We start from the raw sequence: 15,988 nt of genomic DNA on the forward strand, positions 1-15,988 counted from the left end.
ATTCCTCATCACTTTGGTATGCCGGCATGTAACACCAACCAAAATATAAATTGTGTTAGAACCTCTCATTAGGAAAGAAGTAAGCGGTCCTCATTCGAATTAATCAAACTACTGCCTTTTAAAAAGATCAGAATACTATCAGTCACCTCCACGTTAAATAACTTTGAAACAGTCACCTTAATTAGCCTTCATTTCCGTGATTACTGATCTCCGAGAATAGTTTTGCAAAGAGGAAAAATAATCAGCAGACTAGAAAAATTATTCACAAAGCACCAGCAGAGTTTGTTGGGTTTTGTTCTTTTTTTTAATAAAGGCTAATTAAGCAATTAATGCTGTAATACAAACAATTAGGAATCGATTTCTAAAAATTTTTTTTCTACAGAACCCAGTTTCTTGCCCCCCACCCCCAGCTATTATTTTGATAGCTTTGGGGGAAAATTATGCCAGTCCAGTCTGAAATGACCACCTCAGTACAGGAATGCAAAGAGATTTCAAAAAATCTTTTACAGTCGCAGGTTTTTAATCAAAGTGTATAAAATTTTAGTCTAGAAAAATAAGTATGGATTGTATACAGTTACTGTGCTTGCAGACTGAAGAGGACAGCACACCACTCAAATGGCACAGGCATACTGAAAAAAAGTATTCCTTAAAACTGTCGCTGTGGTTTTTGCTTCTTGGGTTTTTTTCCTCATACTTTTAGCCTAAAGAGGTGCAAAAAGTATTGTTAGGTGGGAAGTCTAGTTGCTGGCAAGGGACTGATGAATGGGTGGCTGGAAGCAGCGCACGTGTTCCACGGGTGTGCTCTCTCCATCGCCGGACTTCAAATACTTGTCCAAAATAGCAATTATTTCATCATTCAGAATCTGGAACTTGCGAATTCTCTCAACCATTTTCTTCAAAGGCTGCAAACATCAAAAAAACCAGACACAAGGGAATTAGCTGTGGAGATAAAAAGCCTTAGATGCAGAAGCAGCAAATGCTGTTACCTCACCTCTTTCAGGAACGTTACAAATCTTTTTCCCTTCCACTGCTAATCCAGTGAAAATCCAAGATGCGTTCTGGTTTTTGACAGTGCTGCTTCTTGTACAAAAAAGGGAAATTTACAGCAGCCTTTTTGTAATGTGAACACACGTACATGAGATGGAAAGCATTAAGAAAATCCCGTGTATTCAAGAAATCAGAACTCGACCAGTCTTCAAACTCCTGCACTAATGCCTTAATCTTTTGTTCCTAAAAACCCTGGTGCCCTCATTTTCAGCATTTCATTTTAAAAAGCGATTGCGATAGCTACACTGCTTCCGAGTACAAATGGCTCTGATTTATTGTTGTCTTTGTTACCACAATGAATAAGAACAGATGGTTTCAACTCACCACATTCTTTATAACCTCGTCTTTGCCATCGTGTTTTTGGACTTTCAACAGGTGGTAGCAGAAATCCAACACATCAAAGCGACGCTGCTGTCCCAAAAGGACAATGATCATACAGCCAGCCCAGTGCAAGCCGTCTCCGAAGCACTGCCTGAAAGGGCAAATACACCACAAAGTACAGTTCACCTAAATCTTCAGCAATGTATCCACAACAAATGCTCTGTTATCAGCCATTATACTAAATAATGATTATGTTGGACATTAATCCAGAAAATACTGCAAAAGCTACTGTATATTAAGTTCTCTTTCCAGATGCCACAAGCGATGCAAATGGATGCTTAAAAAACTGGAAGCCTCCCCTCCTCCAATTTTATGCGAAGTAGAGTTACTCCAAAAACATTTACTCCCCATTAGAATTCAACAGCATTGCATTTCATTTTCAAAGAAAACAGAGTGGGAATTCAACACTGCTCTGTTCCTTTGGGCAGTGTGCATGAAAGGGAGCAAGCGTCCTATGCTGCGGCCTCCATAATTGCTCGGTGAAACACACGCTACAGCTCAGCAGTTTTTCAAACTAAGAATATAATCAAAATTAACAAAACCAAGAACAACAGTCCCTGGTTAACTCTTCATGTTAACTTCCAAGTGCTCATTCTTGTTCAGATTTCAGAGAAGAAATACTTGTTCGAAATACACGCACAAATTTGAAGTTCAGCATCCGCAGGGGTACGACCACTATTGAAAAAGGCATGCTAGGGCCTGTTTGCCATGGGATCATTCATTACACACTGGCAATAAATACTAAAATAGAGGGTTATTTTCATTAAAGATACAATAATAACTGTGTTCATGGATTATGAGCCCCTCCCAGTGACAGCAGCACTTTTCCTTGTTTTCACACTGAGCTCTTGCATGCAGACAGGCGAACAAACGCCTTCATTCTGGGGCCCCCTGCCAGTTACAGGCAGGACAAGCAAAGTACTGTTGCCTGCAGGTGGACAGCTGGCAGCTGGTACGTACTCCACTGTGAACTCGTGTGTTCCCACGGGGATGCAGTAGACAAACTGCATTGCGCTCCAGAGGCGATGGAATTCCACGCACTCGTCCACGTGCATCACCCCATTGCTGGGCAGGGGCCCGCGCCAGATGGGATCGTCCAGGAAGGAGCGGATCCTCGTCAGGATAACCTCAAACATGGACAGGCCGCAGCAGAGGCGTTCTTTGGTCAGCAGGTCCCCTTCCCTTGCGATTGCTATTTGCTGAGGTGGAGAGAAAGAAAGTGCAAAATCCTGGTAAAAGCCACTTGACCACAAGACTTTAAACAAACTGAAAAATAAAATGCACCGCATTTTTCAGTCTCACTTGGTTTATTCTAGGAGAAATATCTCCTGACTTTAAGTGAGGGCAGAGGCCACTAACCTGGGGTTCAGTTCAGTGAAAAAAACATTCGGAGAAAATTGTAAAAGCCTTTTCAAGCGGACAGGCTTGAAAGTAACGCTAACTGCAGTAATGCTAATCCTGGACTGGTCTCAGGGAAGTTCAAAGAATTCTCCGCCTGAACGGAGGCAGAAAGCAAAACCAAAGAGCTCAGCGCTCCACTGCTCATACAGGCAGCAGCTCCTGCCTGCACTCTTCTGCGCATCTCCCTCGGCTGCTGCTGTTAGAGAGGGGAAAGCTCAAAAGACAGCACAAACAGGCTCAGACAAAACCCTCGGAAGCAATGCCGGTTAGGGCTTGTCCCAGCGCGTGCTGTCACATTGAGAGCTCTCTCCTACTGCAGCAGCACCTGCTGAACTGCAGCACCTGTGATGACAAAAGCAGCCTGACATCTGCTTCAGAGCACTCTGCTCTTAGTTTCTACTATTCACATCTCAATTGCTTGTAAACGGCTAAGGTTAGCAGAAAATTAATGTACCCCTCACACAGAGAAAAGAAAATCGTGCTGAAGCTGCAAAGGCAGTTCAAAAACATTCTCTTTGGCTACTGATTCCAGGAGAGGTCAACTCAAATGACAGCTCATTTTCCAAGAGTTTCTAATCATCTGGCTGAAAGAGGACTAAATTGTTTAAAAATTACAGATATATATATACACATACACATGAAAACTGATTGCTTTTGGTGGCATTCGCAGTAGGACCTCCCAGGCTGGCCCTTGTATTGAGAGGGTATCACATAGCAACATACATAGAAATTAGCATTTTCCCCTAAAACGCGTTACCTCCACCCCAGCCTCAAATGTTTTAAAATTCTGAGCTTTAACAGGTTTACCAAAAATCCATGGAGCTAAAAAAAATCCAGTTGAATGAACAAGCCAGATGTGCACGTTGGAAGTTCTGACAGAGTTATCAGCGTGTGTGAAAGGATAGGCTTCTTTCTGATGCTCAGAAATTTCTTGAATTGCCTCTGACACAAGTGAGACAGATTACCTGAGGTGTGCCTAGTCTTTCAATAAGAGGAACCAAATGTAGTGGAGCATATTTTGATTCCAGTCTTTTCATTTTAGCATCAAGTCTTTCGCCCTCTGAAAGGAAAAATAAAAATAAATAAATTGGGAAAAAAAAGAGAGCGCACTGATGAATTGCAATCAACCAAGAAAATTCTTATTTTCATACAATCTTTATTCAGTACAGAAGAAAACTGGTTATGTTATTTTCATAGGTAATTTCAGCTCTAAAATAGCTGGTTAACCTTCAATATGCTCTTAGAAAAATATATATATTTTCAAATGTTACATTGCGTGTGTGCAAACAGAAAGAAGGATTTGTTGTAGAATACATTTGATTAACTAACTAAATTCAAGACAGAATATAAGGCTCTATTGTGCTGCTGCTGCTGCTAACATATTTGACTCCCACTTGTACTAAGCCAACAAAATTGTCCTTATCATACACAAAATGCTTGACTCTAGAAGATGTGGTATAATGAGGGTGGAATCTTGTGCATGGGAAGGCTTAAAAAAGCAGCTGGCACCCCCTCATCCCTGGCAAGTAGGACATGTTCTCTGGAAAAATGGGAAAATGCTGTTTACAGTGGTCTGGTTAGTTTTATGCAGGGATGCAAGTAGCTACGGTGAGTCTGGAAATATTGTCATAGATTTTTAGTTGATGAGATTTCTCTGAACAGAACAAATCAGCTGCTGTGCCAGCGAGAAACTGAGAGGAAAGGACACAGAGGAGTAACACTGAAAGAAGAGAAGCATGAGAGGAAAAAAAAAAGCTCACTTGCTGAAGATGAAGGATGAGGAAAGCATATACCAAAGGAAGCAATCCTGCAACATTCACTATTGCATGCCTAGTTTAGTTAAAAGGCATGTAAAAAGTCTACTGGGATCAGGGACCACTTGTATTTACTTACTTGCCGACAGACCTCCCATACTCTGAATGATCAAGCCGACCCCACTTAACTGACAATTGTAGAAACTAGACAGCACCTTTGGAAAAGCCTCTCGCCATATCCACGCACAGGGGTAACATTGCCCTGGCTGTCCATCCCACCTTCCCCTACCACAGCATTCCTCCTCCTCCTCTTGTAATTTCACTGAGCCTCGCTAGGCAGCATGTATTTTCCAGCCAGGCAGCCAGGCCTGAATCCGTCCCCTCTGTCTGGTAATTGACAGTGCTGTTGTGCAGGATGGCTGGGGATGGTCACCGAAACCGCAGAAGCAGGCAAGAAAAGTGGAAGGCGTTACCCAAGGAAGGTATTTTCATTTAGCTGATACCTTTGACGTGAACTCTGGGCAGGATATTTTGGAATGGCGCCGCGTGCAACAGGTCACACACTTCCTCTAGGGACTGGAACGAAAAGGAAATGAGAGGCATTTAGGACTGAAGAATCCCCAGGTCACACCAGATCCCAAAAAACGGGCTTTCCAAAAGCACGCCAACGCCGTCGCGGAAACACCAGAGGGCAGCCAGCCTCCATCGCCACTGCACGGAGCCACTCCAAGTTCTCCTCTCCTCACGGGATCGCTCTCAAAGATGATTCGATTTCACCAGGTTGCCTTGGATTCCCAAATAAACTCCAGCAGCTCTCCTCCCACCCTCAGCTGGCAGTTTGTAAAGGACAGGGTATTTATTAAAAAGACTAATGCAGAATGAGTAATTTTGGTGTGAAAGCGGCAGACGGCTCCTGCGCAGACAAACAGAGGGATGAAGATGATTCACTGCTTGGTTATTTTTACCAATGCTATTCCCACAACCCGTTACTGTGGTGGGAGCGTATCCCCACCATCCAGGCTGAGATGCACGACAGCAGCAGTGAACCACCTCTCAGGAATTATTTCACACCTTTAGGGAGGGGGGAAAAGACGACAGATGTCTCCTGGTTCTTGCCTGCTGTATGCATGTGCAGAGAAAATGCAGAGATGACCAGAAGCAGCCGCATGACTTTACTAAGCTCCTCTCCTCGCTTTTGGAGTGGCGGCCCTGCGCATTTGTAATCCCTGAGCACTAGTATTGGAAGAGATGTTCATCAGCCATACTCTTGGCAAGGTCGGGGTACTGGGGCTCATGTGCCTTTCCCAGGTTTAATTCCTTGATGCCAACACCATGAAGATGCATGTGCTAGGTCGCCAAGATTAACAAGACCCACCCAGCAGCAGAGAAGCACTACGGACCTACATTTTGCACTGGGGTAAAGTCTAGTTTACTTACGATGGACAACCACAATGGAAAAATACTGAAATATGTGACAGGACACTGGGACATCACCAAGGACAAAAACAAGAGAAGGAGCAGTAAGCAGGGGTGTATGACTAGTGTCGCCAAGGTGGCATCCCAAAGAACATACCCACTGCTGGCGTCACTTTGGCACACCCTCAAGCAACCCTCCCAGGAGGCAGTGAGGGCCCTCACCTGCCTGGCCTTTCACCACATACCCTCTTAGCCCGAATCCAAAGTAATCCAGGTTCTCATTTTGTTTCAGCTATTCCATTACTGACTACGGGTTCGCTGCTTGTCAACTGGCCAGTTACTCTCCACCATGAGGAAGGGATCCTCTTAACACCATGAGCAGGACTCTGAGGAGCAGCATGTCTTCATTACCTTATCTAACATCAACAGCTTTACTACGCCCTAGAGAAGGAGTCTTACGTGACGATTTATTTTTGTTCAGCGGCAGGCCCCCAGCCAACTTGCTGAGGAAATGACATAGCTGGTTTGCAGTCAGCAAAGATCTCTAGATGATGGGCAGCCCAGCCTGAGCAGCACCGTGTGCTTGCACAGCGTGGGCAGACTGCCCTGTATGCAGGGTGGAGAAGAGCCTCCCCACCCAGGTCTCAGAGGCACAATGCAAGTAAAGGAAGAGGAGACAGCACACCTGTTGCTTTTCTGGTCCGTAAGCAATGCCCATGTTTCCCTCCGAAGCACCCAAAAGTATGAAGAAAAGGAAATCAGATGTCTGACCATTTTGTTTGAACGGAAGATAGTAATAACGCGGAAGAAGGGTGAGAAAAGTAGAGGGTAGAGGTAGGGATAAATAGCAATTGTAGGACCGTGCCCTCAGCAGCAGGCAGCTTTGCGTGCTGTAATGCAGAGTCTAGGCATATAGGAAGCAGCCAAAACACTGGACGTGTTTCCCAGCTTTGTTCAAACCAGGACAGATGAACATCTGGCAGAGCAGGCACCACTGTCAGCCATTCAAGCAGCAAGAAGGATGTCCAAGGATGTCCGTTTTAACTTTGTGATGTTTCAGATGACAACAGGAATAACGAGCAGGAAAGGAAAATAACAGTACCAGATGCACAACTCATTGACATAAAGAAAGTAGCTAGCCTGTGACCAACTGCAGGAATACCACACGTGATCGTAATTTATCATGAAGGTCATGATATTTGATCGCCAGGTACCATACGCAAGGCAACGTCTCTCATCCAGCAAGGTGAGGCGTCACCGCTATCTTGTAGACATGAAAGCCCCTGCAAGACTGTAAGAGATCAGAGCAGGGAACTGTTTCTACCCACCTGCCCACCAGCAACAGCAAACTCGCAGATTTCAACCTTGTTATTTACGACGTTAGTAACAAAAATTCAAGAGTACATTTTGAGAGACAGATGGGTTTTAAACTAGCACAGCAGGCACCTACCAGACTCTGTTCAATAAGGAGGCAAAACAGGACGGCATTTCCCACTTCCCGCAAATTCTGGAAGCAGACAGTCTTCAGTTCTGCGTATTCAACGATGTCCTTCAACTGATGGTGAAAGAACTCCAAGATACCTGAAATCAAAAGAGAAGAAAAAAAATTCCATCTCAGGAGATAGGATGAAATCTAGTGATGATCATGCAGGCACACCTTGGGAAAGCAGGCAAAAAATCCTGGACACATAGATAAGAGTCATACAGATCAGGACTAATTTTCCTTTTTGCCTCAGAAGCACTTCAATTTTCTAACCAATTTGCCTATTCAAAGGTTGCACTGAATGGGCACACATACACTGTATCAGCACAACTAACTGAGGGTGCAAATTTAGCGTTCTCTCTGGAGCATCAGCACAAGAGATTTTTTTATCTCCAGACGTGCAGCCTAGGGGAAACTGAAAGGAGCAGTATTTAAACACATTAAAAATCAGAGGTGAAGAAGTGTTAAGGCAGCGCTGTGCTTTTTAACTGGAGAAATCATGCACAATGAATAATATTTAAGTGAATAAATCATGAGGTTCTAACTCCTGGAAAAAGGAGCCAGTATAAGAGGTAAGAAAAGCATTTCCAGGAACAGGAAATTCTCAAGTGCTATTAGTCCTGTTCCAGCCTCTGTCCCCCAACCTGCCACTCCGTCCGACACGTTCAGGTCACAGCTGTTATATTCAAGGGTGACAGAGCCAGCAAGGAGCTGAGTGCTAAAGGTACAGGGAACAGGGGTGCTGTCAAGCTATGACTCTAACAGTGCCACCGGCAGCCAGAGGTGATCTGCAACCTCACAAAACAAATACAGAAGTAACAGGTCCAGCTCTGCTGGCAAGGGTACACAGGATCCTTCTGACAAGGGTACACAGGATCCTGCTGACAAGCACCATCAGAACATGGTTTTTGTCAAAGTTTTGCCAAAAGCTGTTAAAAAACAGCTAGAGTTATGATTTTCAAAGCCACGTAAATGACATAAACGTATGTCTTTTCCACTAAGCCTCTCCCAAGCAACGGTGATGTGTAATATGCTGGTGGATTTCCAGTTCCTTCCCCGCCAGCCCCAGAAAGGTTGTGCAGCCCCTTGATTAGAGACAAGCCAAAGGAAGTCTGGGCTCAGCAGCTGCTGCAGAGACCCGATCTGCTTAGCACTGCGGAGGTTAAAGCGATGTGCAGGATGGGCGAGGAAGAGCTGAGAAGGTCAGACAGCTCTCTGGCTTTTTACAACTTAATTTTTACCAACATTTTTCCATCTGTCTCTCCAAGCCTGGCCCTTTTAAAAAGCTACCAAAACCCTCGACTGATAACAGAAGAAAGAAAATATATTGTGCAAAGCTTTTGAATTGCATGCTATATACAGCAGTTCATTTCCATTACACTGAATTAAATCAGACAGTTAAATCTCCACCCAATCACATCTAAAGCAATTGAGAGGAGACAAGGAAAGAGAACACAGATGCTTCCCACCACTTTCCCATGTGTTCCTTGGACGCAGCTGATGAACACTTCCCATGCAGGAAATTAGACTTTGGTATTTAGCCAGGCAATGGCTGAGAGGGGAGCGCACAAACATAAAATACAGCCTGGAGTTTATCTATTCCGAGGAAACCCCTCAAATTCAGCAGAGGAACTTGAAAGCATACAGTGAAGGAGGGAACTGTGTAGCTAACCCACACACTTCTACAAAAAGCCTCACATCATTAAAATCAGTAACATGGGACATCAACATGGTAAAATCAGTACATGGCAAGGGGATGCAGAGCTGGCTCTGTTACATCTCACAGAACTGTTTGTCAATAGAAAATCTGCAGTAAATGAGTGTTCCCATGTGCATTCAGATCTAACTGCAGTAGTTCAGCAACTTAATAGAAAAACAACTGAAAAGCTAATGGAGAAAGGTCAGATGCAGCGAGCGGTTACTAAGCTTGATTTATTCAAAGGAAACACATTTAATCTAGCTAAAAAGCAAAAAAGTAATGCCAGTGCATCACCAACTCCCTCCTTCTCATAACATGGGAACTATGTGATGAAAAAGGTCTGGAAAACACTGCTGGTGTTCATTCAATGCTGCGATATAAAGGCCAGTGGTAATTCTCAGGTGTCTGAGCTGCAGTGAGCACTTGTTTAAACAACCCCACCTGCCACGGCAATGGGATGCTGCAGTGCTGAACACTGGGACTCCTATTTTATAGGGGAAGTTGAAAAGGCAGACTGATACGACAGAAAATTTTTCACAAAAAAATTTTAATGTTTGGAAAAAAAATGCAAACTCAGGGAACTGAAGCAAGCTTTACCACAAGTCTACATTGTGTTTTAGTTACACGCCCTACTATTTCCTTTGTGGTTTTCTCTGCTAATGAAAGGGCTTCCATGCCTAGCAAGAAAGGTCTTCCAAGGATCAACTGCTAGAAACCAAGTCAAATACTTTCCTCATAGCAAAATTCTCTGGCAACAAAAGTCCATTGTGTTATCCTGGACTTAGGTCTGCGCCACAGAGGAAATCAAACTACAGTATCTACCAACGCTTCTGGTCTTAGTATCCATGGCACGTACACAGAGATTGATAGTGAACCAAGAAAAGGGATGGAAGAGTCCCCAAAACACAGTGAGTAACTGTAGATTTCTCCACATAGTCACCATGACAAGAAAGCACTATCTGAGCAAGTAGGACACCGGCAACAAGGACACGACATGGGAACGTTTTTTTCTTTTAGCTTGTATGGCGAGTCGGAGCAACTTGGTGACAAATACAAGCTGAGCAGAGCAGCAAAGACTATTCTGCTACTGCAACATGGAAACAACCATCAGTCATGACAGGGATGGAAAAAGAGGGTTTTTAGACGCCCCTCAACCACCTGCCCAGCCTATGGATTTTGTGAGGAGTTGAAGTCCAGAAAGACAATGAGAAAATTTTATCAGTTAATATGGGCAGTGAAACCCTGAGAATAACCTGTGTCACCTACAGCAAATATAAAGGAGCAGGATGGCACAGAGTGAAACCAGAGTAGCACAGAGGACTGTGACTGGCAACTAGAAACTGATACTGAAGGTGCAACTGAAACCAAAACAAAATATTTAGTCCACCCAAAAGCAGCACGATAGCAGAAGTCAGAGGCTTGAGGTCCATCCCATAAAAATTACATTCTCTTTTACAATCATCCCAGGTGACAGAGTCCCTCTCAAAGTCCTTAAAAGAGATCCTTATTTCTTTACCCAAAGCCCCAGTCTCCATATACAGATACATAAGTACACACACACTCATGAACAAATCACGTCACTACTTTGAAAACCTGACATCTGTTATTTAGCACGCAGTTGTTCCAAATGCTGCTATCAATGGTGTACTGCTGCTATCAATGGTATACTGCTTCCCCTTAGATGAGGGGCTTGATTTACTGGCAAAACAGACAAAAGTTTACAGAGCTACATAGGCTATTTCTGATGGAACAGAACTGACACTGAAAGCACGATCTGCTCCCCAGTGGAGTCCTGTGGCAGAAATATATCATCGTGTTTTCTTTAATGTTTGAGCAATGGCATTCCTGATTACATTTCCTTATACTGTACAGTACAGAGAGCTGTATTTTTGTGAATGACTACACGTGCATACTGAAGCCCTGGAAAAAGAACAAGCGTCTTCGGAAAGTTAGTTTCCCTTAACTGCATGCAATCTTCCTCCTTCCCCTAGTTTTATTTGTGGGTACAGTTCATAAGTTACTGCATTAGTTACACATACACAGCATTTTGCAAGGCAAATGAATCAAGGTTTTTTGCTCCTTGACTCCAAGAAAGCAATCTTAATTAAACCCCTCTATTCCTGCGGATGGGATGATGTTAGGTGTCATAATAATCGATTTTATAATCCTAGTTTCCGATTTACACAGATCTCAACAGAAGCAAAGGCTGTTGATATAAAACAGATCCAGTAAAGTACAGAAGATCAGTAAAGGATTAGGTTCCATCTCTGCTTCAAAAATCCCATCTCAACAGCACTCAAACAGCAGATGCCAAGCTTCAGCTGTGCAGTCTGTACACTAATTAATTTAGGAAGTCAGACCAAATTAACACAGGCAACACAAAGTTGGTTGGATTTCTTCACTTTGGTCATTTGCTATAAAACAATCTCAATTCACACCTAGAAACTGAAATCAAACATGTTCCAGCATCTGCAGCAATACTGGTATCTAAAAGATTAGGACAAAAATTAGCTATTAATCCTAGAACTGAATTGCTGACTAACAACAAACTAGATCTCAGATGTAATTCTTGGTCTAGTTGTGTTTTGGGCTATTTTCTGCTGAGTACCAACTTGACTATCCTCCAGTAAAATCTGCAATAGCAAAACTGTTCCCAAGAAACTGGGTGCTGTAATGACCTTTAATTTATTTCACTTTCACAGACTTCCAAATGCGGGCTACAAATTCCTTCTTTGGCTCACAAGAGACATGTTTAACTCCGCATGTCTGCAGTCATGCCACTCCTTTCAACAGAAATGTCTGTAAGGTTTAAACATATACCTGTATTGGGAGTTATGATCACAGAGCCTGTGCACTGTGCTTATTTTGCTAGAAAGAAACATCCCATTGTTCTGCATCTCTAATGAGTCTTTACTGCCCTCTCACAATCACCTAGGTGATTTGGGTTGCCCCCAAAGTCTTTCAAATAGTCTGCAATTCCCTCCCTGCACCAGCTTTGGGTGTTTTGTTTATTTTATTCCACCCCCCCACCCCCCCAAGAAGAAACATGGAAATGCTATGCTTAGGAAAAAATACACATTTAAGCTACTTTCTCACCAACTTTGTATCTTGCTAAGCTCATCAATTATTAAAAAAAACCAAACAAACAACCGTCTTTTGGAGGGGTGATACACCAATGACAAAAATCCAAGCCTCATCTCATGGCAGAGCTGACGAACTGCTCTCCTCATTGTGTCCAATGACAGGACAGAGTGGCAGGACATGAAATACTCATCTCTCCAAAGCAAGAATGCCATATTTAAATAAAAAAATGGCAGGAGATAATATTACCTCCAAGACGAAATTACAAGTTTAAACTCTTACAGGAAAATATTCCTCTAAGAGCTTTAGCGACTTTAAAAGGTCCCTTTAAAAATCCTTATGCTTAATGTATTTTTAGACAAATATTTTTATGAGTACAAGATGAGCAAGTTCCCCACTGCTTTAGACTGTTCCTATGGAAACAAACCCATTGGCAAACAGGAGTCCTGAACAACTCTGATGCCACTCTCTGTACCCCGCTCCTTTTAGCAGGAAGAAATCACCATTTAGAAATCCAGAAGTCTAGAGGGCCAATTACACAGGCATCAAGGAACTGCAATCAACAGAATCCAAACAAAGCTCTCCAAATCCTGAAGTGTATGAAATAGCAGGAGGCTTACTTACTGAGCATACTTAAGTCACTTTGCGCATGGAGAATGGACTCACAAAATTAATTCTGAATTGATAAATGCATGTCACATCAAGACAGCTGAGAATCCACATATTTAATCTGTAGATTGGAATCACAGTTTTGGTCTGTATGTGTAGGTAGTGCCAATTTTAAAGATTAAGATGTGATTAAATGATTTGTTATGAAAGAATAGATGCAGCATAGAGATGTGCTCCATAGTACTCAGACTTACTACTACAACTACTAACTTCTGCCGGAAGCTTCTGGAGGCAGATAGGGAACAGACAGCTGTTGACATGTATTAGCTTGCATTTGGTGTGGCGAACTAAGTAAACAGGGTGGGGCAAAGACTGCTACAGAGGAGAATTTAGCACAGAAAGATGACAGTGATTCAAATCAAGCACAGTCTGAGCCTGCCCTTCTACAATCTGGCACTTCCTCCCAAGACGCCAGATGAGGGCTAAAGTCTACAGCGTGTCATCATCGCAGAGCACATTTTCCTTTATCAGTCAGAGCTGCCCAAGGGCCGACGGCTCCATGACAGGGAGGTGTCAAAGAGCAAAATGCGATTCTTCAGTGATGTGAGAGAGGGATGGAGGTGCCCTGAGATTCCATATGCCTGTTATGCCCAGTGTCTTCCAAAGTAAAGGGAAAGGCAGCATGACAGTGCTGCAAAGGCTGTCACTGTCATTTCTTGGAAGACACTCTCCAGGAGGCCATTAAGTGTCCCCCGCTAGAAATAGCTCAGAACAGGAAAAATACACATCAAGACAAAACCTGTCAGGAACAGGGACAGTGAAGGAGTGAAGAATCAGGTGGGTTTTTGAGATCTAGTTCCATTCCAGTTGCTATGATCTTCCAGCATAAACCCCAAAATTACTCTGATCTTTTGGTACAATAGGCATCTAAACCTATGGGATTTCTTTTGCAGGAGTAAATACGAGGTCAAAGCAGTTTGTGGTATCTACAAAACAGGAAAGTGATGAAGAACTTTAAAGTACTTCAATCAATGCTGTGAAGTTTAACATTGCACCAGTGAAGTTTTACCTTTCCTACAGGATGGATTGCCTTTTAACCTCAAGAGAAAGTTTCTGCTTAACTCCCTGGGTATTTCCTCCCAAATACTTACTCCTTACAGGTGAGGATTTCTGGAAAGAGACTATGAGCTTCCTAATGTCACCTGTAGCATCACAGACCCTGGTGGTGCATAATCTATATGTGAGAATACCTACTGCTTTTGTGGTCAGACCTTGGTGAGTGGCTAAAAACCTCAGATAGCAGTATAAAAATAATGTAACTACCATGATTCATCCATTTCTATGCTCCAGGGAGAAAAACAGCAAGGAAACACTTAGTAAGTCCTCAATTTCATTTAACATCGGTAATGAGCGTCAAGCAAGCTGTGGGAAGCACAAAAACCCAACCTCATTCCAGTTGGAGTGGCATTTAATAAACCTAAGCAACTCTGGAAAAATAAAGATTCTCAGGAGGTGGGTGGCACATGGAAAGATTAATTTGTGTTAATTAGAAGTTGTGGAGGAGGAATATTTTGAAGGGGGGGAAGCAGTTTCAAAATTTCAGTGATCAATGTGATAAATACTAATTAGCCAATTATTTCTGCATGGTGGCAAGCAGCTTTCAAAATCATTTCTTCTGCAACTGTCACACCTCCTGTTAAGTGGCTAAGACGTGCCCCACACAAGCCTAAGACATAACTATTCCAAGCAGGACCAGTCTGCCTCTCAGCAATACCACTCCTTTTATCTTACATCCGGTAAGGGCAAACGAAGAGGGAACCGAGGCTCTTCCAGAGAATCAGTGTTATCTCAATTGGACATTCAAACAGAACAAGTGAGATTGCCTCTGCAAGTTAGTCTAAAGCTTGACATGCTAATGAGAAAGACTAGAAACAGAAACTACTGTGAACATCCCAGCTCAATATCAGTTATGTCGTAAGGCTGTTTATATACAGACTGCCATCCTCTTGCCCTAAGCACACAAGTCTTAAAACTCTGTGAAGTACTAAGCCCAGGATTCAATTATTCTTGTTATGAAAAAAAAAAAAAAAACAAAACCTCACATCCCAGACTAAGTGCTGATGATCAGGAAAGAGAAGAGAGGGAGGGAAAGACAGAGGCACACATGATCCAGAAGACAGTGACTACTATCATCTTGTTAAGGCTTCTATGGTATCATCAAACATGAACTAACCTGGAGAACCATACTCATGTCTTGGTAACCTACAGATCTTAGGCATCACTTCCATTAGGGTCTTGACATACTGAAGAATCGTCCCTTGTAACTATGAGAAAACAGACGTGTGTAAACATGTCAATGTTATTGAACTAAGAAACTTTACAACAAATTGCATTCAAACTACACATGAATTGAACAAGCTCTAAAAATCTTGCATTTAATTCTGTCAGTAATCATCCTCAAAAAGGCAGCTTTCTCAAATGCATGCAGCTGCACTTCCCTTCATATGGCATTAGCCACCTTTTGCTGCTACAGGAAGAGTGGCACAACAGCTAAGGCCAGGAAGGTAAAAGAAAGAGGAAATAATGTTCTTCTCCTACAGACCGTTTCTATTGTCTAAACAACTTTTAGATTTTTGGTTAAAAAGTTGCATTTGAATGCTTTCAAAAGCAACAAGAGAAAAATCCTTTGCATTAGGTATGCCTGGAACAGCTCAAACTGGCTATTCTGGACATACCAGTTAAGACACACCCAGACTACAGCCAACCTGCCCTCCTCCCACGAGAACCCTATCTCATATCTGACTTCCTCATATCTGTCTCCCTGCACCTGAACATCTGCATCAGACATCACCAGGATACCTCCCTCCAGGACTTTTAACCTTCTTTATAAATGCCCAAACATTCAATGCCACCTTTAATAAACTGAGATGATTTACCACCCAAAAAAATGCCCCCAAAACTAACAAACCAAGACTCGACCCCAAACCACAAAAAGTATCTGTTTCCCTTTTTCCCTGAAGATTACACCACAGCACCCCTTCAAGCAGGTTCCAGCACTTCTAGAACATCAAAAACATCCTTGAAATATTGTGGGAATTAGCGTAAACAAACTGCCGA

At 42.9% G+C, this 15,988-nt stretch overlaps 1 protein-coding gene across 1 annotated transcript in view; it reads right to left on the minus strand.

Moving 5' to 3' along the window:
* Positions 1–281: 281 nt before the first annotated feature.
* The window catches only part of CYFIP1 (cytoplasmic FMR1 interacting protein 1), a 76,115-nt gene continuing 60,408 nt past the window's right edge, over positions 282–15,988 (minus strand). Inside the window, exons 25-31 of the mRNA XM_056330002.1 lie at positions 15,105–15,195; positions 7,450–7,580; positions 5,087–5,159; positions 3,795–3,889; positions 2,389–2,627; positions 1,372–1,519; positions 282–902 (exon numbers count right to left, since the gene is read on the minus strand). Coding sequence (XP_056185977.1) covers positions 738–902; positions 1,372–1,519; positions 2,389–2,627; positions 3,795–3,889; positions 5,087–5,159; positions 7,450–7,580; positions 15,105–15,195 — 942 coding nt within the window. The 3' untranslated portion in view covers positions 282–737. The remainder of the gene's footprint in view (positions 903–1,371; positions 1,520–2,388; positions 2,628–3,794; positions 3,890–5,086; positions 5,160–7,449; positions 7,581–15,104; positions 15,196–15,988) is intronic.

Source organism: Falco biarmicus, chromosome 2 (assembly GCF_023638135.1).
Source record: "Falco biarmicus isolate bFalBia1 chromosome 2, bFalBia1.pri, whole genome shotgun sequence".
NCBI lineage: Eukaryota > Metazoa > Chordata > Aves > Falconiformes > Falconidae > Falco > Falco biarmicus.